Source organism: Oryzias latipes, chromosome 14 (genome assembly GCF_002234675.1).
Source record: "Oryzias latipes chromosome 14, ASM223467v1".
In the NCBI taxonomy this organism is placed as follows: Eukaryota; Metazoa; Chordata; class Actinopteri; order Beloniformes; family Adrianichthyidae; genus Oryzias; species Oryzias latipes.
The window spans coordinates 13,038,421-13,061,142 of NC_019872.2; the positions used below are offsets into that span (position 1 = coordinate 13,038,421).

Below are 22,722 nucleotides of genomic sequence, written 5' to 3' on the forward strand. Positions count from 1 at the left end.
TCTCAAGTGGCTGCAGGGTCAGAACGTCTCCATGTCTCTTTTTCGCCTATTTTACTAAAGACTTATTCATAAAACTGTTTGGCTCCAACCACCTGACATGTTGTGGTCAGTATTTCAGTAAAGGCCTTGAAAAAGACAATTTGACGCTACATCGTTTGTCTAAATTAGTTTTTTATTGGACAGCAGAAGACTCCAGTTCATTCAGTCCCAGTGCAGACATGTGAACACTAATAAAATTCATATAAATTATTAAAACTGAAAGGTTGTACCTTTGAGACATATTTACTGCATGCGACTGATTTGTAAAGGCTGCAGAAGGCAATAGGGTTTAACATAAAAGAGCACTATGGACTCCAGTATTAACATTTACTGCACCTGACACAGCTACTAACAGTACACAGATTAGTATTCTTTCCTCACAGTAGTCTAAGGTTCAGGTAAAAAGGTCTTTGATGTCTGATCTTGGTCCAAAGCTGGATTTTGGTGCTGATGACAGCATCAGTCCTGTCAGATGTAGATGATGTAGTTTTCAGGCACAAGGCCCGTTCTGCCCTTATAGGTGGCCTGCAGCCAACCTGGTTCCACAGATGGACACACTGCAAACACAAAAGGATCCCGTCAGCAGAACAACACACACTTATCAAATTATTATTTCAGTGTCTTTAAAAAAAACATCCAGGTAGATGGATTCTGTATGTTTAGAAATGCAATGTGAACAGATCAGACTATAGCAACTTCATTCATGCAAACAATGTTTTTCAGTTAATGAGCCCACTAAACTTTTCTTTTTCTTCTTTTTTTTTTTACCAAAATAGGAGTTTAAAAAATAATGAATGCGCTCAAGAAACGAAACTAAACCTGATATTTGTGATCTTAGTTACATAGGTAGGTGGATTTTATCCAGTTTATAAGTCACAGAGTGAATAGAATAGAGTAAAATAAAACTTTATTGAACCCTCAAAGTGGAAATTACTTTCTCTATTAAAAACAGTATTCAGATAATAGATAGCACTAGAAATACACCTAAAAAATGAATAACAATGATAATTACTGTGCATGGTCTGTGGGCCGTTGTTGAGTCTAATAGTTGACAAAAATACAAATACATGTTAGGTATTCTTATGCTACAAAAAGCCTCTGAGATCTGCAGGATGTAGTAAGCTGGAAGGCCCTCAGGTCAGAACCAATTACTATGAATTTCCTTTCAGTGTCTGTGTTACACACAGATGGAGCACAAACCTCATCTACAATTAAATGCTTTCTGGTTTCTTTGAGAACCTTTTCCTATTTTAAAGTTTTGACTGACTTTAGTGGCGTTTTAAGCTTTTTGTAAAGCACTTTAAATCATCTCTGTATATGGAAACAGGGGTTTTGCTGGAGGTTTGCAGGTGTGAACAGGACTGAAGCTCAGAGGGCAGGAAAATGAATCTTACCGTTTGAGAACAGCGCCCCCTGTGGAAAACTCAGCTCATGACTGTGCTCTGCCTTGCAGGAATAAAGAGCTTTAGCATCCCTATAAGGAATCACAGAAGGCAGACTGATGGAAAACGCTTAGAAAAGCAATGGCTTTATGCATGATGAAGATCAGCATACCTTCCAGAGGGACATATGTCCAAAGCTGACAGGAACACGGAGCTGTCACGCTGCGGCTGGTTGACGGACAGTCTGCAACAAACAAATGCTCATCTATGACAGAGGAATAATAGAGAAAACTAATAAAAGTTATAGCAAACAAGAAAACATGTTAAACCGAAGAGTTAATCTATATAAAAATGTACCATAAATTTGCAAAATAAAGTATCTATTTTGTTTATTTGTATAAATAAGAAGAGCTTTTTTACATAAGAGTTCATAATTTACACAATAAAGCAGGGTGCTCCTAGCATATATGTGTGATACACTACATGGCTCTTCACCTCACTGAAAGAAAAACACATTTTGTGCCATCGCCCTCAGATTCCCACACGAGAGAATCAGTAGCAGGTGAGAGAGTAAAACGACTTCCAAATCTTCTGCAGGTCAGAGAAAAATCTACAGGTAAGATAAAAAAAACTGCTGCAGGTGCAAAAGTTTGAGCATTAAACATTAGATTTTACAGCAGGAAAAAAGAAGAAGAAAGAAAATCTCTGACAGATAAGAAATAACACAGAAAAGAAGCAGTTTACATAGAATCTACCCTAGATAAGAAAGTATTCTGCAGATAAGAAGAATGCATAAGAGGACAATCTCTGGCTTCTTTTTTTTCTCAGATCTTGATGGAGATAGCATCAAGTGAGGTGACGAGCGCCTTTCATACATTACGAGATACTCACAGAGACCTGGGCTTCTGGAATGTGTTGGTGGTGGTGGAGCGCTTCAGATCAGAGCCGCAGCACATGCGTGAAGGTTTGTGGACTGAATCCAGGGATGCGAGACTCTGTACTGATCCATGACAGCTTTTGTAATCTGAGACAAACACAAACAATCAGAAAAAGCCCCGACGTGGTTTCATTCAGTCAAAGAAAAAGGTGCACACACCCTCGGAGATGTGCAGGGATGTGAGAGAAGAAGACTCGGACAGCGGGTAGGGAAACAATGAAGAGGATGAAGATGAAGAGGAGGAAGCAGTCCTGTACTCAGAAGTGTGCAGCTGAGGAGAGGTGGAGTCCTCCCCTCTGGTTTCTTTGGAAGTGTCTCTTTTACTAGTGGAATGATTGCTCATGGACGAGACAGAGGCGGTTCTCTTAGCAGGTCCTTCAACCCCAGCAGAAGATGAGCGCTGGGCCGGGGGGCTGGACCCAGCTCCTCTGGAAAGAGATTTTGACTCCTTTAGGGAATACAAGGAAGCGGTTGAGTTTCTGTTGAAAGACTTTTCCACTGCGGAGAGTAACGAGGATGTGGAAGAGGACACAGAAGATGTTTGCTCCACGGGAGCCAGCGGAGCTGCAGACCAGGAAGTGGTAGACTGGGGATGGGCAGAGGGGGCGCCGTCCGACCGCTGTGTCTGATCAGACGGGGCTGCAGGTGGAGACACTGGGTCTGGAGGGTCAGGCTCAGCCGCGGGGGAAGACGGGGACGATGTTTGAGACAACCCGTTCTTTTCAGAGGAGTGAGAGGACAGGGACTCCAGGCTCCCCATGGGGGTTGCACCAGGACTGCTACTGAAAGTGTCACCTGAGGTATAAAAGAAATGCTTCAGTCAAATCATAAAGGTGTTTGTGTAACAGAAGCAAATCTTTATCATTAGCTTCTGTGACAGATGAGATGAGGCAGGACTCAGAACTCACTGTCGTTGTCTGCCAGGCACAGAGCAGGAGAATACAGACGGGCCTTTCTTCTTCCAGAAGACAGACAAATGGCTTTGCTCCTACGAGGAGTTGAGCGTGATGAAGGAGCTGAAGGCACAGGTACCGAGAGGTCCGGGGCCTCGCCGAAGATCTGACGGGAAAAAAAAAAATGCGGTTTTAACGCGGCAATGTGGGTGGTCATCCAGGAGACGCACAAGCAGCGCCTCTCCAAAAAAAAACAAAAAAAAAAACAAACAAAACCCCACTATCACCAGATTTTTTAAAATGGTTGACTTTCTTGACCCAAATGAAATAAAATATGCTGAAATATGCCCCCCTATTATCATGTCAACTTGCTGTTCTAATGACAATATTTTGCGGTCTCTCTGTGATGGGGTTCGGGGGAAACCAACTTGCAACTGCAGAGGATATAAATGGGTAGTCTCACTCTGAGAGGATAAGCAAGTAGAGGGAAAGAGAAGGGTTAGACTCATCCATCACTAAAATTCAATAGCATGAATAAATATTTTATTATAGTTAGTCAATAATTCAATTGAACAATTTTATCAAACAAAATCAACAAGTAGTTATATAAAATATGTATTAGAATAATGTATTCATAATGTATTAAAATTACATAATAAAAGTATATAATAAAGTATAATAAATAACTTTTTTTTTGTTTGTGGTGATGAAGGATTGTTGCCAAAAGAAATCACAACATAATATATAAGTTATTTTCCTTTATTAATTATATCAGTAAATAGTATTAATGGATTAGATTTACCTGCACTGTGCCATTATCCATTCACTCCTCATGCATACTTGGTGATGCTAACTACTAATGTAGCCTCAGCTGCCCTGGGGCAGGCTGACAGAGGTGTGGCTGCCAGTTTGCGCCTCTGACCATCACTGGGACATTCATGCCCATTTACGCCCCGTGCTGGGGGCGGGTGCTGGCTGGGGGGAGTGGGGATTGAGCCGCCGACCTTTTGATCATTGGACGACCCACTCTACCGCCTGAGTCACTGCTGCCCCCTAAACATCCAAGCTAACTTGCTAACTTTACTGATATAGTTAATAATGGAAAATAACTAATATATTATGTTGTGATTTTTTTTATACAGGCTTTGTGTTCTTGGGGACAGGGCTTGGAGGGGATCTGGTCCAGTGTTTTGCCCAGGACCACCTCTGGAAAAAAACACTCCATAACCATTCACATCCACTTTTGCACTCTTGTGCTCGTGAGCGCGCTCAGTACTGCACCTTTTTGTGGTTCTCAATGATTATCTCCACCACGATATTCTGAAACTTGATGTTCATCATGGCGGCCACCGTTTCCTCCTGTGACCTCATCAGTGTGGGCCCAAAGATCATTCCCAGGTTGGACACAGTCATCTGGTTTTGGTCACTATGAGAGGACACTCTACACACAGGAACACATGAGACACAATGAGCATCCGTGCATGGAGGGAAAGCGTCACAACCACAGTCACAACCACCGTCACGACCAAAAACTCTTATTTTAGCTCTTTTTATCTATTTTTAATACCAACGATATTGTAAATACAGAGTGAGAAAACAATAACTTTCTACAAACCTCAATTAAGATACATGACTGAAGGAGCATGAGTCACAATCTACTGGGTGCAGGAGTGATAACATCAAATAGGAAAAAAACAGTATTTGATGCTTTTTCCACCTTGTTTTTCTTCAATAAATATTTGTTGTTTGAATTTTTCTTTGAAAAATATTGATTGAAATCCTTTAATGATTTCACACATAAAAAAACTAAAAGAAACTATCTTGTGCTCATGACGGTAAGTTTTAAAAGCGGTAGAAGAGGACTGAAGGAAACATCTACACACTTGAGGAGGTGGTTGGTCAACAAGTCCAACATGGCTTTGTTTTTTTCTGGCAGTTTGTGCACAAGAGCATGAATGGCTCTGACTCTGTAACTCTGGTCTTCGAATTCTGTCAAAACAGAAAAAAACAGCGATGAGGTGTGCCGGTTTGGACAAAAATCTGTACGGTTGCCCTGAAGTGCATATCACATAAAAAAAAATCACTCAATGCAAAAAAAACATTAAAAATCACAATTAAAAACCAAAAAAACAAAAAAAAAATTACTTTAAAAAAATTCCAGAGACCAAAATGTAATTCCAAAAACCCAATTAAAATAGAAAGAAACTAAATTAAATGATTTTTTTTCACATTTTGGTTTCAGGAAGTTTATTTTTATTTCTAAAATGTAATATTTTAGTATTTGTTTTGCCTTTTTTAATTGTTGTTGTTAACTTGAATATGTTTTATGTTAAGTGATTTGTACTTCACGGCCACCATACACCTGTCTCTATTTGGAAAATAAAAAAAGGCAGGAAGATCATACTTGCAGCCCTGACAAAGTCTTTATGCAGCCTGTAGGTCAGCAGGGGTTCTGCCAGACATCTGCACATCAGTTTGAAAGCAAAACATGTGTTAAATCTGAGCAGCTTTGAGTCGTTGCTGCTATCTAAGTGTGTAAACTCTACCTAAAATAATCCTTAAGGGCGCTGGTTATGGTCTTGTTGTCCCAGACATCTGAATCCAGCTGTATCTCAGAAGTAGCTGTGGACGCTGCAGGGAAGCACATGGTTGGAAAAGCAGAGATGGACCTCTGAACGAACATGAGTCACTTCAAAATAAGAGCAACAAACCAAACACGCTGGTCATCAGCCGCTGCACTTTGGAGTTCACTCCTCCTGTCCTGTACAGGCCCACGGTAGTAATACCTGTAGACACATTAACTTTGTTGAAATACAAAAAAAGAAAAGATCTTACTTGCCTTTCTGATGCTGAGGAGTACCTCGTGCCTCTATCAGCTCAATGCACTTCTTTGCAAAGGTGAAGCCTGCCTCATTGAGAAATGCTGTAAAGCAGGGGATCTGATTTATAACCACAATCTTGTTTTACGATATTCATACAATAACAAACAGAATCTTGACCAAACCTAATACTTACTTTCCTCTTTTTTACTGAGCAGTGAGGGAAGAGTGTAAATCTGAACAGAAGGTAAAAACACAAAATTATTTGGTAAAAAAAAAAAAAATCACAGATGATTTTGCTGCTTTTATTTTGAAATAATCCAGCAGTCATTTTGAATGCATTAATATTTAAAATAATGTATCGTTTCTTACAGGTTCTTTACCATCCATCGCCTCCATCCAAAGCCGTCGGTTGGCCTCTGAGTGCGCCTGTAGTGTTATAACGCCATGTCTGCAAGTGACGACAAACGACATTACACATCATACACAACACCCTTTAGTATAGAGTAGAACAGACATTGTCATCGTTCATGGAGCATGATGAAATTAAAGGCGGTCTTCGTGTCAAGGTGCATCAGGATTAGGCCTTTGGGTCATCCTTTTACCTCTCTATCACCTCGATGTCAAAGCAGAAGCGCTTATCAATGGAATCCGTCTTTCTTCGGACACAGGAGCGTAGCCGGAACACCTCTGGGGCTCCGCCCACCACACCGTTCTGTGGTCAAACATCACCTCGAGTTACATCGTCATCATGAAGCAAAGACATTTTTGTATTTTAGTTACTGCAGGGAAGAAACAGTACTATTAAAAAGTTTTTTTTTGTTTGTTTGTTTTAATTTGTGTAAAATAGCATTAAAATGATTAAACCTTAAAACTAGTGGGCTAAAAAGCAATTCTGCATCTCTTGTTAGTATTCTTAAAGCTTTATAAAGTAAAACATTCATTAAAAAAGTTATTTAAAGTAGTTTCTTCCTTAATTGTCTTCTTATCTTCAACTTCTAAACCGTTTATGTTATGGAAAATGTCACTCTTTGGTATAGAGGCCTAGCAGAGTGACAGACCCACCTGTCTGCTGGCTGCTCTGGCCTCTGTGCCGCTCATAGTGAACATCTTGGAGCTCCTCTCATAGGTGCAGTAGTACCTGGTCCACACACTGCCCAATGCTCCTAAATAAACACAAGTCTTGAATGAAGCCTTCTTTGACGCATGAGAGTTGGAGACATCAGAGAGTCTCACGTTTCTCCTGGATGTACAGATGCCCCTCCATGGTAAAGGAGCTGGGGGGTTTGAAGTCCTCTTCAGCCGACCGGATCCTCTTCATCAGCCTCTCAACCTCAACGCGGGTACTTTCAAAGTTGTTCCGAGCCTTTAGAACACATTGGTCATTATTGGCTCAACTAAATAAACAGATTAGGTTTCTTTTTTTTTTAAATTGATGCCCCAAAAAAAGAGCTGGAGATTCCAGAGAAACTAATTTAAACAAATTAAGGTTGTCATGGTAATATATCAGTAAGGAAACTCACAGAATGACACAAAAGCATAAAATGGGTAAAGAAATCAGCTTAAGTGGAAGCTACGTTGATGAAAGACCTTCACTAGACCTGGTTTTGCCCTTTTTTGGCTTGTTTGCTCAAATCCTTCATCATTTTGGTGCAGCATGTTCTCCTTCAGCTCTCATATCATATCCTCCATTGTCCACTTGCTGCTCATTATTCCTAAGATTTCAGCAACAGTTGGATTCTCAAATATCAACTTCTCACCTTTCAATTTCAGGTAAACCGGTTTAACAAAATGCACAATTCCTGGGGAGGTGACGTTCAGAGGGTTAGAGAACCATTTGCCAATCAGTTCGTTGATGGTTCAAAACCTTGGCTTGATTGTCATTTTGACTTTTGATTGCTTAGCAGCTTTGAGAGCAATAATCATGAGCAGATTTGAAAGCTTACATTTTGCAGGTTAAACTGAAGGTGTTGCTTGTAGGGTTCAAACTCGTGAGCCAGCTCATAGCCTTCATGGTAGAAGGTGAACAGGCCTTGAAGGAAGGCTAATAACTGAGGAACAGGAGAAAAAGAAAAACAGCCATCAGTCATTCACTCAATCAATCAGAGCCCTGGACTCCCAGCTTCTCTGGTTTCTAGACGCGACCTCAACAACAAAGAGTTTCATCAGCGAGGGGAATGTCCTCACAGGAAGCTGGCTGCAGCAGCAGGAAGCAAGCTGCACCGATATCCATCACTGAAGCGGAGTGTCAACATGTTTACAGGCACAAACTTTGTCGCTACTGCGCTCCAGTTTAATTTTATGCCTGTTTCTGATTCTAAAACAATACATTTGTATTTTTCTGATGAGTATTCTGTAACAAACTAGCGGCAACTCACCGGCTCCACAAACTCAAACTTCTTTCTCTCCTGAACCTCTTGGATCTTGAACACATACTGCAGCGATGCATCATAAAACCCCTGCCTGTCCTTCTTGATTTGAGCATCAGCCTGTAGGAGAAAGAACAGCAAACACGCACAAGCAGTCATTGCGATCCCTGATCCCACTGTGGCTCTGGGAGCATCAGAGTGGTTCCTGTACCTCCTGCAGCTGAGACTCTTTCTTTCTAGAGGACAAGTTGAGATGCTTCTCCAGGACAGAGTAATACCTTTCCGTCTCCTTGTCAAACTGCTTCTTTCCTTCCTAAGAAAGGCATATAAACACTTCAGAATTTAACAAAATAAAAGAGAATTTTGCTTCAGTAATAAGGTTTTGCTTAATTAAACGTTTGTTTTGTTTTTTTAGGCAGCCGAGACAAATTGTCTTAAAAATGCAACAAGCAATCACAAAAAAATACAAGTAAATGCGTTCATTTTTGTGTTTGTCCTACTCCAGCCGGCCTATCGGGAAATAAAAGGCTCCAATAAAAACCAGAAGAGCTGTTAACACTACTAATGAAGAGGCTCTGCCAAAAAAGTTTGGAACATTTATCTGGCATGGCAAGTGCAACATGTGTCTCCAGCTGATTTTGGATAAACAGCATCAGGATGTTCTTTCACACAACTCTGCTACATTCCTCAGTCTGAAGAAACTCTAAGAAAAAAAAGAGACTTCCCTTAGACTTTATTAAAAGTAAGATGAACTTGTTTCTAGTCATGTAAACCACATGACTACTACCTGCATCCTTATTCTGGATAAATAAAAGTAGATAAAGTAAACTATGGAGTTGGAGACATGCATCTGAAAGCCACGTTCTCCTTCTTTGCAGAGCAGCCTCTCTGAGCTTGGCTCCTCTCTCCCAGCGTCCGTTCCCACGACCTTGAAACTGACTCTGGGATTCATAATTTATCCCAACAAATGAGGTTTTCTGATGCAAAGACCTGAGCGCTAAATGTGTGTGCAACCTTTTCTACTGTTCAAAATCTGGAAGTACTCTGCAGATTTACCTTAACAGCTCCGATTTGTTCCTTACGAAACCTCTCCAGCGGTGAGATCAAAAGATTGTCAGCATTCTGGATCTGAAACAGCAGGAGGAGGAAAAAAAAAGACTTCTGTGTTGTGCATCAGCAAATGTAAAAACCAGCGGCGAAATACGAGAACATCACAGTGGCCAACACAAAAGGGCTGCAGCTTCAGTGACAAGTTCAAAATGATTCTCGCAAAAAAACAGTTAAATAAATGCTGTTTTTGGTTAATTATTTCCTAAAACACACAAACACTCAGTTGATCAAAACTTTATGGTGTTAAAACAGTGACAACTTTGCCAAGTTGTAGAAAAATTCCCGTTTTTCTGGGAACAACTATGCACCCAGTGCACCTAAAGGATGTCCATCTAAGTGCTTTTCTTTGTGAAAAATAGCTTTTAAAAACAGTAGACATTAATTATTTTGTCTCTTGAATCTTGAATGAATGACACTTTATTTATACTGCACTTTTCAAAGCCATCCTGATGCCAAAGTGCTTTACATATAAAAAAAGAAAAAAGCTATGAAATACATAAAAAGACAGATAAAAATGTAATAAAAGAGTAAACAAAAATAAGATTTTTAATTGACATATGTTTCTTGGAAAGTATGCTTTACCAAACCTTCTAAAACAATATTTTTTCATTAAAACCATATTTTTTATTTTAGTTTGGGATAAGTAAAAAAATTGACTATATTATCCGAGAAGTTTCTCTAACAAGTCCTGCATGAAGCTAAAAAGTCGCAAACGCATACGGTCAAAGAAAGAGAGAGTTTGCTGCATTCAATGAGCAGCTGCTGCTGACTGCTGTATGACAGAAAACATGGATGAGGCAACTGGGAGGATTTTGAAACCTTTTCAGTCAATAATTCAATAAAGAACGAAGCAAAAGATGTTGACTGGATTTAAAATCCATAAACCGGACATGTAAAATCCAGATGGAGACCTAAAAAGACATCAAAGAATAAGGAAAAAAACAGAATGTCTCTAAAAACAAACTTTTGGATCAAGTGAATCAACACATTCAACATTATAAACAGCAAACAGAACCCGATTCTAAATGCTTAAAGACCCACTCAGATGAAAAAAGAGTTCTTGGCGTTTTTTAACATGCTTTTGTGGAATTGTTCTAATAATAAAGGACAATAAAAATAAGCTAAAATTGCATTTATGAGTATTTCTTTACTATAATCATTGGGAATCAGGAGCAGACGAAAAAATTAAGTTTGGAAAAGAGAATGTAAAGAGAAAATCCGCTGTTCAGACCACAAACTCCCTGCTCCGCTCCATTCTGATGCATCCACTTGTAGACAAATAGATCACACACACCTTCGTCTTCCTCGTCTGATCTGACATTTGGCTCAAACCTTTACGGCCGTATAGCTCCAAAATTGCTCTGTTGCACTGGGAATGTTAGGTTGGTGCTTAGAGGGGCTGTAAGCTAGCGGAAGCGGGTGTCTGGAAGCAGGATCCGGCTTGCTCTGCGCCAACATTCCTACCCACATGTCAGAGGCAAACTTCTAATGAACTACAGCCACTCTGGAGAAACAATGTTCTAGAAAATGATACAGGTTTTTTGATTGTTGCAAAAAAAGGCAGAAATTATAATTAAAAGGCCACTAGGAACACTTTAAAAATAGATCAAAAGATGATCAGAGTGGGATTTTAAAGGGAAACAAAAATTGACGATCCACAATCACTTCTTTGTCTGAAAAAAAAAATGATTCAATAAAAAATGGAAAATAAGAATAAGATCATAACTGATGCCTAATAAGGAGAACACAAGATTGCTGTCCATACCTCTACAACAAATGCAGTAATGCACCTTTATACAAACATTTCATTTCTATTTTTTCATCTTAATAATGATAATACTCCATTTTCTTTCAAGCGCCGTTTTTGACACTTAAAGACACTATACATAGCAGTAAAAATAAGAACACATATACATTAAAGCAGAATAAGGTAAAATAAAATCAGCCAACAAAAGAATAGACAAAAAATCAAAGTGAGAAAGGGGATTTAAACAGGTGAGTTTGATTCTGGATTTTTAACATGGATAAGGACTTGAGCTTAGTAGCATGGAGTTAAGCGTCTGGGTTTGGTCGTACAGGGATAATATAACAACTGCTCCATGATAAAGCTCAACTGGAACAATGAAGATTATCAGTTTTCATTTGTCCATGTAACAAAAACATCAAGGTGTCAGACATGGAAGTGAAACAAAGCCCACCTTGTACTCATTTTGTAACTTGTAGTTATGACTGAAAATGAAAAAACAATCCCAGATTTGGGTCCAGTTTGATCAAATATATTTAAGCTTTGAACAATGTTCAAAAATGTAGATTATTTTTCTATGAAGCAGCTGAATAAAGATACATCCCCGAAAACTGCAGTGACTTTTTTTCAAAGGTGCAGAACAGACAGAAGTCTAACTTGAAACACGTCTTTATTGGAAATCGTTTCAATTTATGAAGTTGAACAGAAACAGTGGAGCCAGAATGAAATTAGACCAAAACACATGAAAAAGTATTTATTCTTTTTTGTAAGTTTAGACAAACGTTGCACAAAGCTGAACTACAGTTTAGGTAAATAAATATGTACAATCTGACATTTTTCCCACAAGTTTGAGCGGAAAGAACTTGATTTGTTCATCTTTTTCCTAAATTTTAGTTCTACATGGTTGCACAATTCTCAATATCCACATTTGCATTCAGCTTCTAGTTGTTTAATCTAATAGGTTAGAAAAAATAACTGAAATAATCAATTAATTTCTTAGTTTTGTCCCCAGTGACCAGAATACAAACTGGGTCACAATTGATAAACAGCCCTTTAAGCTAGAACAGGTAGATATTTTAGCGGAACCTGTGTGCTGGAGCAGCCCTCCTCATTTATTACTGATGGTATTAAGAGTCCAGCAGGGCCGTTGTGTCACAGTCAGCGGAAAAGCATACAATCCAAACACGCACAGAAAGACGGACAGCAGACAAACACACACAGAAACCTTTTATGGACTTTCCCAGCCAGCAGAGTCTGAGGCCAGTCACTGGGGGATTGTCTGAATAGGTTCCACATGGTTCCTCCTACAACCAGACCATGTACACAGCCACAAAGGCAAACACTCTGAAACAAGGGACCATACATCAGGTAGTGTTAGCCCTCTGCAAATGCACAAAGGTTTGGCTCCACGTACTTTGCCAAACTGCCGTCACTCTCACACAAAGGCCACTGGCTTGATGGAGGGTCTCAGAGCTGGAGACATTTCCCAAAATACCCCAATGTGCTCCGCTGGCACAAAGCTCACACTGAACTGCAAACTTCTAAATCACATTGAGGAAAATTAGGTCAAGAAACAAGAAGAGGAAGAAAGATTGTGTCAAGTGAGGAGGACGGTAAATGCTGCACCAAAATGAACAAGGGCAAAGTCATGAAATAGTGAAGGATCATTGTGAGTTAAAAACGTTTGGGACCATCTTAATGTAGGCTCCACTTTTTAGAGAACTTAGTATCAAACCTCCAAGCTCCCAATGTCAGGACAGACACTCGTCCACTAGGCCACTGAGATAGTTTGCAACGTGGGAGTCAAGTTCTGGAGACAACAGTCTTGTTTCCTTTTCCAGCCAGTGTTTTAGCAGAAATCCGGCCAGAAATATCTGGAAAGCGAGCGGAAGAGTGTCCTTCAAAAACCACAGGTTGAGATCAGAGGTGTAAAGATGGTGGGAGGGGCTCCACTTCTCTGTGATCTCTCGCTCTTTCACATCTTCATAATTCTTTTTTTTACTATTTTTATTCTAGTTAACACAGTTCCAGCTACTTATTGTTCTCTGAGTTTGGTAAAGTTTTACTCTAAAGTTTCAGTGGTTATAGAAAGTTTCTGGTACAGACATTCATTTCTGGTACAGACATTCATCAGAACAGTTTGGCTTTTAAAAAATTCCGGGCTGAGAATGATACAGGGCAGCCTAGTCGCAACTAAAAGTCTTTAAAAGTTCATATTTTTCTATACAGAAAAATGTAAAAATAATATTCCTGTCTAGAGGCCGCTACAGTTTTAGAGTGCATTTCCCTCCAAAATGTTTATGCATGAAAAAGAATGCACTAACAAAAGGGTGGAAAATAAAAATGTAACAGTACACAGACATGCTGTCTGTGTCGCCTGCAGCAGACCCGCCCTTTGACCTGCCCCCACCGGCAGAGAAGCTACTACACGCCCCTCACCCTCCTCTGCCTCTGCCACCCTGGTCAGAGCTCCACAAGACAAATTCTTTTTAAAAAATCCACTTTTTTCAGCTGACACCCCATGGCAAACAATTTTATTTTTGGTCACCAAGGGGTGATGAACATGTCAATAAGACTATTAGCAGAATCAGCAAAAGTACATTTTTGGATTCCCTTGGCAACAGAGGTTTTTTGTTAATCAGGACCACATTCCTAAAATGTTTATAATCTATGTCACATTGTTTCATTCAACTTGAGCCAACGATTCATGTATTTAAGTTTCTCCATATTCTGGTAAAGAAAATATGCAAGCAACGGGGAAATGCAACTTAAGTGAGCTCAACACACAAATGCTGTTCAATATTGAAAAAGTTTAAAACCAACATTTCTTACCAAGAAGCCTCCAAATAATGCTTGAGGGGTTATGAGGCAATAGATCGCTTGAATAAGGTACTAAAGGTAATTTTTATGATATTTTCAAGATAGCTGCCTCTTCCTGAGGTCAAAGGTCAATAAAACTATGCTGCTTATGTGCTAAATTTTGAAGAGATTGCAGGAACAAAAGTTTTTGTTTCCCATGTTGTGCAAAATTGTGAAAATTGCCGAATTTCACATTTTGCCAAAAAACGGCTGCCAAGCCTTAGGTGTTTTACCCATCCCATGATAATTTCATTTTATTTATAGCGGCAACTTCCAATAAAATCTACGAAACACCCATAAACGTGCATTTTGACTTCCGCATTCAAAACGCTACTAATACAGAAGTAATACAATGTACGCTCACGTTCACAAGTAGCTCTGCCCGGGAACAAGTGTTTTTAATGAGGAAGTCTAGCTCTAGTTTCAAGTTTCTACAACCATTTTTGGGCTTTACACACCATTGAATGCGTGTTGAAAGTTAAACCATGTCAAACTTTGACCAATCAGGGACTCACATTAGGTAGTGATGTATGGATAATTACACGCCCCTCTTAATTTATGGAAGCCCAATGGTTTGAAAATTAATCATGAAGGAGAAATGAAAAATTGTGGCATGTGCCTGGATGGGCATCAGTTGAGTTTAAAAACCTGCATTAAGGGCGTTCTTGCCTGGTGTGCCCATAGCTTTCCCATTCATCTTTTTGACAAATTTGCCCACAGAGACTTTATTATTTATTTGGGGTTGGGGTCGTTGGGGTCGTTTCACTGGGTACAAAGTATGTGCACATTTTAGTGAGTTTTTGAGTATGTAGCTGGGATTTTTTTTTCTCTCAAACGCACTGTAAGAACGAAAATTGACGGAACCAATATAGTCCTAGCAGACCAGGACTGCTGCCGGCCAAAACCACAGTAAAACCTCCTCCAGGTAAGTGAAAACATGCTGTTATTACAACAGAAGAGGCTGAAAAACCAACATCCCAGCCTTTTTAGAGGATTTTGCTTGTTTTACAGTGTTCACCCATCATCAGTGTTACCAGATATCTGGTGGCATTTGGGGAGAGCACACCCAACGCACAGGGACTCCACACCAAACCCAAGGAGCTCCCGGCCTCCTAATCCTTCAGAGGTTCTGCTCCATGACCCACAGAAACCTTAGAAGCTGTTGTAGGCGTAAGGCTAGAACCTATCAAAATTTTTCAGTGGTGCGAGCAGTTTGAGCTCCTACTACCTACCAGGAAAGGAATCGTAATGTTATGGCTGGCTGGAGCATAAAGACTCTTTTGTTGCTAACTGCTGCATCAGCAGCTTTAGAAAAGAAGCCATCAACAGTCCCCTCCCTCCTATACCTTATGAGACACCAAAAAAAGTAATACCTACAGTACCTTGATAAAATTCTGCATTTAACTTCACATAAACACTCATTATCTTACCAGCCGCTTTCGCTCCTCCTCCATGGTGTTTAGGAGCTGCGAGAACTCCTTCAGGGACTGAGCTGCAGGGAGATCACACAATCACTTTGATATTTGAGCTTGTGCTTCACTTGAAAGTCCAGGACATTATCCTGCTGCCTCGTCTCACCTATGTTAATCTCATCATCCGTTTCCGCATCTCCAGTGCACTCAAACTGAAACTCCTGCAGAGACTGGGAGAAGCGTTGCACTGCCAGAGAGAGGCCTGCGAAAACAGGAAGAATTTCTTTCAGCTGTAAAAAGCAGATAAAAGTCCATTCCCATTTTCATAAACGTAATAGCTTCTTTAAAAGCCAAGAACGGAAAGTGTCAAAGACTGAAGCAATGTTACTGCCAGGAAGTGTTTGTGAGGAAACCCTTTCTGGATCACCTGATGTATGTAGCATCAGGGGGACTTTCTCTTTAGGGAAATTCCAACAAACTTGATTGATATAAAGGGAAATGTTCACATTTTTTTAATTTGTTTGGTTTAGTCTCATACAGAAAGGACCAAAGTCCCAGGAAATGTTACAGAGCTGGAAGTTTGACATACCCTCTATACCAAAGAAGAGGAAGAATATAAAATGAATACATTTTCAAATGTCTGGCTATACTGTTTAGCTATTGATTATTAATAAGTTCCTTCGACTCCTCATTGCATCAAGGAAAAAAAAGGATGAGTTTTGCAGACTTTTCCATTCTTCAAATCAAGAGTCTGCAACCTGAGGCTCTGAAGCCACATGTGGCTCTTTCACTAAAGAAAAATAAAATAATAGTAGCCCTAACTTTTAAAAATGGCTTAGTTTGGCTTAAACTTTTATGGCTGAGGTTCTCCTAGAACAGTGAAATAAACTGTTACAGTTTTTACAACACTGCTGACATTACACCAAGTCGTCATGTGCTCTAGCATTCCTCTACTACTTTGCACTGATTTCAAATGCTGCCAAAGCTTTAGTAAAAAGTTTGATCTTCTCTGGAGTACTCTTTTTATGTTATGGAAGATTGGCGTCTGGTGGAAAGTTTGTGCCGGTGTTCAGCAGTGGACACCGGCAGACATTCAGTATATGAATATGCGTGTAAATGGGTGAATTGGACTGTGACTGTAAAGCGCTCTGGGCCATTGATGAAGGTAGAAAGTGCTACAAACCTCAATAAAAAGTAAAAAAAGAAAAGCCTTTTCTCTGTACATTTCTGTTTTTATTCGTGCCAAAAAGGAAATATAATTTATATTTTTTTCAAAAGTAACAACGGGACAAATTTTTGAAAGGGTGAAATAAGACTGTGTGGCTCCTGTAGGTTTTGATCAGTAAGAAACAGGCCTAAATGGCTCTTTTGATATTAAAGGTTGCAGACCCCTGCTCTAAATGAAGTTACACTGTAAGCGAACCACACCAGGGTTCAATTCCACTGGGAATGTTTGCCTTTTGAAAAACCAGTGTGTGTTTGATCCCCGCCGGAGTTCACACTTACCAAATGAAGCAAAGCACTCAAAGAAACCAAATGTCTGGTGTGATAATCTCTTCTACAGCTGTAAAGAGAGGTGTGGATCTAAATCATCTCCAGAATTTTTTTAATTTTGAATGAAAGGGCATGCTGCTCCTAATTTTAGAGTTGACAGCACAACACAGTGAGTTGTGTTCACTGTCACACAGCAAAGTGGCAATAAAAGAAAAACCAGAAGGCCACAGTCCTCTTGTCTACAGTTCAATGCAGATAACTGCTTCTGGTCTCTTTTCAAACATAGTTTGGATCTGTTTCTGATTCGAAAGAACAGCAAAATGTATGGAGAAGTATCAAATAGCCCCACACAAGGGATTTTTTTTCAATCACTCACATCAGCTGATAAACTCCTGGACTTAACTTTGTTTCAGCTGCTAATAAAAAAGTTAAAAAAATCGACAGCAAATGTTTGCAGTGGTAGCTGGGTAATCACAGTCCAATTCATAACATAGAAGAATAATACTCATTTTCAACTTTTCAATAAAGTAGTAACAAATATCTAATTTCAGATCTAGTTTTTGAATGACTATATGATGCACTTTTTATAGATTGTGTGTAAATGAATGACCAAATGATGAACTTATTTATTAGTTAGCTGCAAAGTTATTGCTTTTTTAATCTTTAATGCACTTACCTAAGAGCACTTTAAAATGTTGTTGTTCATGTGAAACTGACAAGTAAAGTATCTCTTATCTATCTAATAATTTAAAGAAATTGTATATGACATACAGCAAAGCACTGATCTTTTTTTTAACTTTCTTGCTGGAAAAAAGTTGAACTTTTATCCGGTTTAAAGGAATAATAGAGTTATCACTGTTATTATTATGATTAGAAATGTTTACTGTGCAACAAAAGAGCTGATGACAAATTGGCTGGACTGCGCAGAAACTAATAGTGCAACCATGCATTCAAAAGTCCTTCACAAGAATTAATCTAAAGTATAAATGTATTTACAGTCAAGAGAAAATAGTTGTGCAGCCCCATTAAATCCTGGTTGTAAGTACACTGACCAAAAATATAAACGCAACACTTTTGTTATTGCTCCCTTTTTTTATGGTATGAACTCAAAGATGTGAAACATTTTCCACATACACACAATAACCAGTTCTCTGAAATATTGTTCACAAATCTGTTTAAATCTGTGATAGTGAGCACTTCTCCTTTGCCAAGACAATCCATCCCACCTCACAGGTGTGCCATATCAAGATGCTGATTAGACAGCATGATTATTGCACAGGTGTGCCTTAGACTGGCCTGGAACTGGTTATTTTGTGTATGTGGAAAATGTTTCACATCTTTGAGTTCATACCACAAAAAATGAGAGCAATAACAAAAGTGTTGCGTTTATATTTTTGGTCAGTGTATTAAAAAAGCAATAAAAAATGCATTTGTCAAAAAATACTTGCTTACAAAAAAATTTTTTTTTTTAAATGAGCCGGCCTTACTGAGTGACCTCATGTCACAAAATCTCACCTTTGACAGCATTAACTTGAACTGTTTCCTGTTTCCTTATCAGCTCTTGTGGGTGAGTTTCGGCTCATTCTTTAGCTGGTTTATTGTGCAGTCATCATGCTGCTGCTGTGATTCATATGGCTGTCCAGTTGTTACATAGCTCAACATCAGCAAAGCTTTAGCAATCCATCGGGACGGCTTTATGCTTGCCTCCTGACAAACAGAGTTCACAGTTGATTTGGTGATTGTAAAGTCACCAAATGATGTGGCTGCAAAAAGGCCCAAATGTTCATCCTTCCACCACCATGCTTGACTGCATTTGTAAGATATTACATTACTGCTAGATTGTTTTCACCAAATGCGGTTTTCAGTAATGTAAAAATCATTTTTGATAAATCTTCAGGGATAATCTAATAACTTGTTTTTGATTTACAAAGGTGTCTAGCCTTTTAGGTTGTCTGCATTTCTTTAGGTACAGCATTGTCTTACTACAGTGGAAATCTATTGGAACACGTAATTTGACAGACAGCAGTTTTTAACAAATTCTATTTCTTACTGAAACGGTTTTTGTGACTGGTTCTAGATGTGAATGCAACAGCAATTCTTTCTCTGAAATTTCACGAATCACTTTTCTCTTAAAGTTATTAAATCATAAACAGGAATGTACAAGAGAAACTGCTGCTTTTGCAGATTTTTGAAAACCTGCTTAGGACCTTCCTCATTGTTAGCAGTACTAAACTTAAGATCTGGCTTTATAAGCACAATTAAAGCAATAAGAGGATACCTAAGGTCTGTTCTATTTGGCTGGTAGTGAAAGCTCGCTAGAACGTCACTGCAGATGGAACAATCAAACACTAGTTGACATAAAAATGAAAGCTTCTAGTTTGTATGCAAGTGAATCCTGATGTGGTTCACTTACAGTCTGAATGCAATCCTAATTTTGAAAGAAAAAATTATCAAAAAAAAAAAAGACAAATATTTGTATGTGATAGCCAGAGAACCGGTGGGACTAGCTCATGTTTTGTTTTTCTTCTTCCTGGTTACTTATTTCTGAGTGAAAAATACCCCCAAAGATGCAGTTTTTTTTTTTTACTTTTTAAAATACTGTGTTCACTCATTTCTTTTGAAAATAAACCAAGCCAAAAATGATAGTGTCCTACCCAGAGTTCATCTGACTTTCCTGGTTTAAAATTGACAAACAATAATGTTGTTTGCTATGCTGATGGACAGGCTGACAGACGAGGTAAGACAGGAATCTCCCTGGACAATGATGTTTGCGGATGACATTGTAATTTGCAGTGAGAGTAGAGAGCAGGTGGAGGAACAGCTAGAGAGGTGGAGGTTTGCTCTGGAAAGAAGAGGTATGAAGGTCAGTCGTAGTAAGACAGAATACATGTGTCTGAACGAGAGGGATCAAGGTAGAAGCGTTAGGTTACAGGGGACTGAGGTGAAGAAGGTGCAGGATTTTAAGTACTTGGGGTCAACAGTTCAGTGTGATGGGGATTGTGGAAAAGAGGTGAAGAGGCGAGTGCAGGCAGGTTGGAGCGGTTGGAGGAAAGTGTCAGGAGTGTTGTGTGACAGAAAAGTGCCAGCAAGACTCAAAGGAAAGGTGTACAAGACAGTGGTGAGACCAGCTCTGCTCTATGGGTTAGAGACGGTAGCAGTGAGACAGAGACAAGAGGCTGAGATGGAGGTAGCAGAGATGAAGATGTTGAGGTTCTCCTTAGGAGTGACCAGGTTAGACAGGATAAGGAACGAGTACATCAGAGGGACGGCTCATGTTGCCTGTGTCAGCGACAAAGTCAGAGAAGCCAGACTGAGATGGTTTGGACATGTTCAGAGGAGGGATAGTGGATATATTGGTAGAAGGATGTTGGAGATGGAGCTGCCTGGCAGGAGGGCAAGAGGACGGCCAAAGAGGAGATACATGGATGTCTTAACAGAGGACATGAAGTTGGCTAACGTTAGGGTAGAAGATGTTCATGATAGAGTGAGGTGGAAAAGGATGATTCGCTGTGGCGACCCCTGATGGGAAAAGCCGAAAGAGAAAGAAGAAGAATGTGAAAGTGTGGCATTAGCTTAATTGTGTTAAAATACTAGCACAGTGTAAAATGGCTCATTCTAACCATTCTTGGATGATGTTTTTCCAGTGCTAAAATCTATTAAATCAGATTCGACAATGTGTTTTTGTACAACATTATGCAGTTTTGTCCATGATTGCAACTTAATTGTCGTAATGCTGGAACCCAAAAAAACACTTTGAAGTCCCACTTCGATCATCTTTTGATTTATTGTAAAAGCATTCCCAGTGGTCTTTTACTTATGATTGTGCTGATTTTAGCCAAAATAAAAAATAAAATAAAAACCTGTGTGGTTTTCTAGGACATAGTTTCTGCAGAGCGGCAGGAGTTCATTGGAAATTCACCTCAGAGATGTTACCGCAAAGCAACCCTCCTTCCCGTCTCCTTGACGTTGCTAGGAGCTTGGAGCAGGAAGCTTTTGGCCTTCCGTTTGTATTTTCTACATACAACAAATATGCTGCTTTTCAAACTCTGGTCCTGATTCACTACAATTTGAATTTAAAAAACCACTAAGATTGGAAATTTTAAGCTTAATTTTCTTTATATATGTCCTCCATCATCAAAAATATGGATATTATATTTACCAAAATGATGTAAAAATCCAGATAACGAAAGCTTTATTAGCGCACTGTGCTGTGGGCGTGGCCAGGGGCGGGGCTCTGGAAGAGGACGGTTTAATTTTTTTTATTCAGGACTTTTCAGAATAAAGTGTTACTGAGCAAGGCACTACTGGCTTGACTGACTGTAGTCTGTGGTCTGAAACAAGACCAGACACAACCGACAGTTTAGCACACAGAGTAATTACCTTCTTTTTTGTTTTTTTGTAACAAAGTGGAAAAATAGTAAGAGGATTAAAAACTTTTCCATGATTGAGTTTTAATTATTTTCCCCCATTTGGGTCTGAACGATCACATGGTTTGAGGCTACGAGGTTTGTGCTGACATAGTAATGGCACATCTCATTCATAGTTCTGAAGGCCGTCTTTGCCTCAGGTCAGGAATCTCGGCTTAGATGTTCTCCGCCTTCTTTTTTGGACGAACTCGGACCTCATCGAGTCCGATTCGGTTCTCTTACCTCTGAGCGCAGAAATGAGCGAGTTCCCGTCTTTGATGAGCTCTTTGATAAATCTGTTGGTGCGCTCCAGCTCCACTTCATGGCACTGCAGCCGATCTCTGAACTCTGGACTGTCCAGGAAAGAATCACTGAACTCCAGCGTCGGCAGACCCATCGGAACTCCTGCTCACTTCACGCGGCTAATAATGACCCAACTGCAGCCAGACGTGCGATTCGGTCCCGGCCGGAGACAACGGACAGTCAGGAAACTCGGAGAAAGTCGCTGGGAAGTTTCCTCAGGCTCCTGTTTTCATGCTTCTTTTCCTCACAAAGCTTCCGGACCCGGAGCTGCCAGAGACCTTGGGAGACGGGGTTGAGCCAAGACTCTCTACGACATTCTGCTGACGAACTTTACGACACCCGGTCCGAACACTGCCAGACCTCTGTAAGGGAAAAAAAAACCCGTTTCGGAAAAAAGACTCAAAAGCAAGCGAAAACAATTTAGTGTGGCTTTAGACTCGTGGAAACAGACGAAAAACCGAGATGTGTTGATAACTCCGGCTTCCTACGGCTCTGCTAAAGGGCTGTTACTATGGGAACGAGAGACTCCTGCTGGCGTCTGCTGAATTTCTTTTTACTGAAATCAAGGACGTTTACTGATTTACAACCATGTAATAACTACTATGAAAACAATAAATAAAAACGTTCACTTATTTTAAATAATAGTAATAACACTTATTATTATTATTACTATTATCATTATTATTATTATTATTATAGAAGAGCAGCCACTTTGTTATGATCACTGTTTATGTTTTATAGGATTTTACAGATCAATACAAAACTTGCGGATGTATTTGTTTTGTTCTTTCACCGTTTTTCCCCCAGATCTATCATAAATCCATAGCCTGTGCTCTCTTTCAAGAAAAGCACACCCCAAGAATTTTCTCTTAAAAGCAAAGAAAAAACAGGTAAACACAGAGGGGTCAATTGTCTAATTCACATCAACTATTCTTTAGAGATCTACCGTAGTTTT

General features: G+C 39.5%; 1 protein-coding gene across 1 annotated transcript; it reads right to left on the reverse strand.

Moving 5' to 3' along the window:
• Positions 1 to 151: 151 nt before the first annotated feature.
• Positions 152 to 22,015, reverse strand: LOC101172099 (rho GTPase-activating protein 42). Its single transcript, XM_023962521.1, has 24 exons — positions 21,708 to 22,015; positions 15,731 to 15,826; positions 15,583 to 15,644; positions 9,496 to 9,567; positions 8,651 to 8,752; positions 8,449 to 8,559; positions 8,017 to 8,121; positions 7,307 to 7,436; positions 7,136 to 7,236; positions 6,676 to 6,785; positions 6,443 to 6,521; positions 6,267 to 6,306; positions 6,112 to 6,174; positions 5,963 to 6,037; positions 5,798 to 5,882; positions 5,656 to 5,714; positions 5,135 to 5,240; positions 4,533 to 4,692; positions 3,267 to 3,417; positions 2,518 to 3,153; positions 2,313 to 2,445; positions 1,594 to 1,665; positions 1,434 to 1,513; positions 152 to 596 (listed from the first exon to the last, which is right to left on the reverse strand). The coding sequence occupies exons 1-24, from the start codon at positions 21,859 to 21,861 to the stop codon at positions 508 to 510; spliced, it is 2,871 nt and encodes a 956-aa protein (XP_023818289.1). The 5' UTR covers positions 21,862 to 22,015; the 3' UTR covers positions 152 to 507.
• Positions 22,016 to 22,722: the final 707 nt, after the last annotated feature.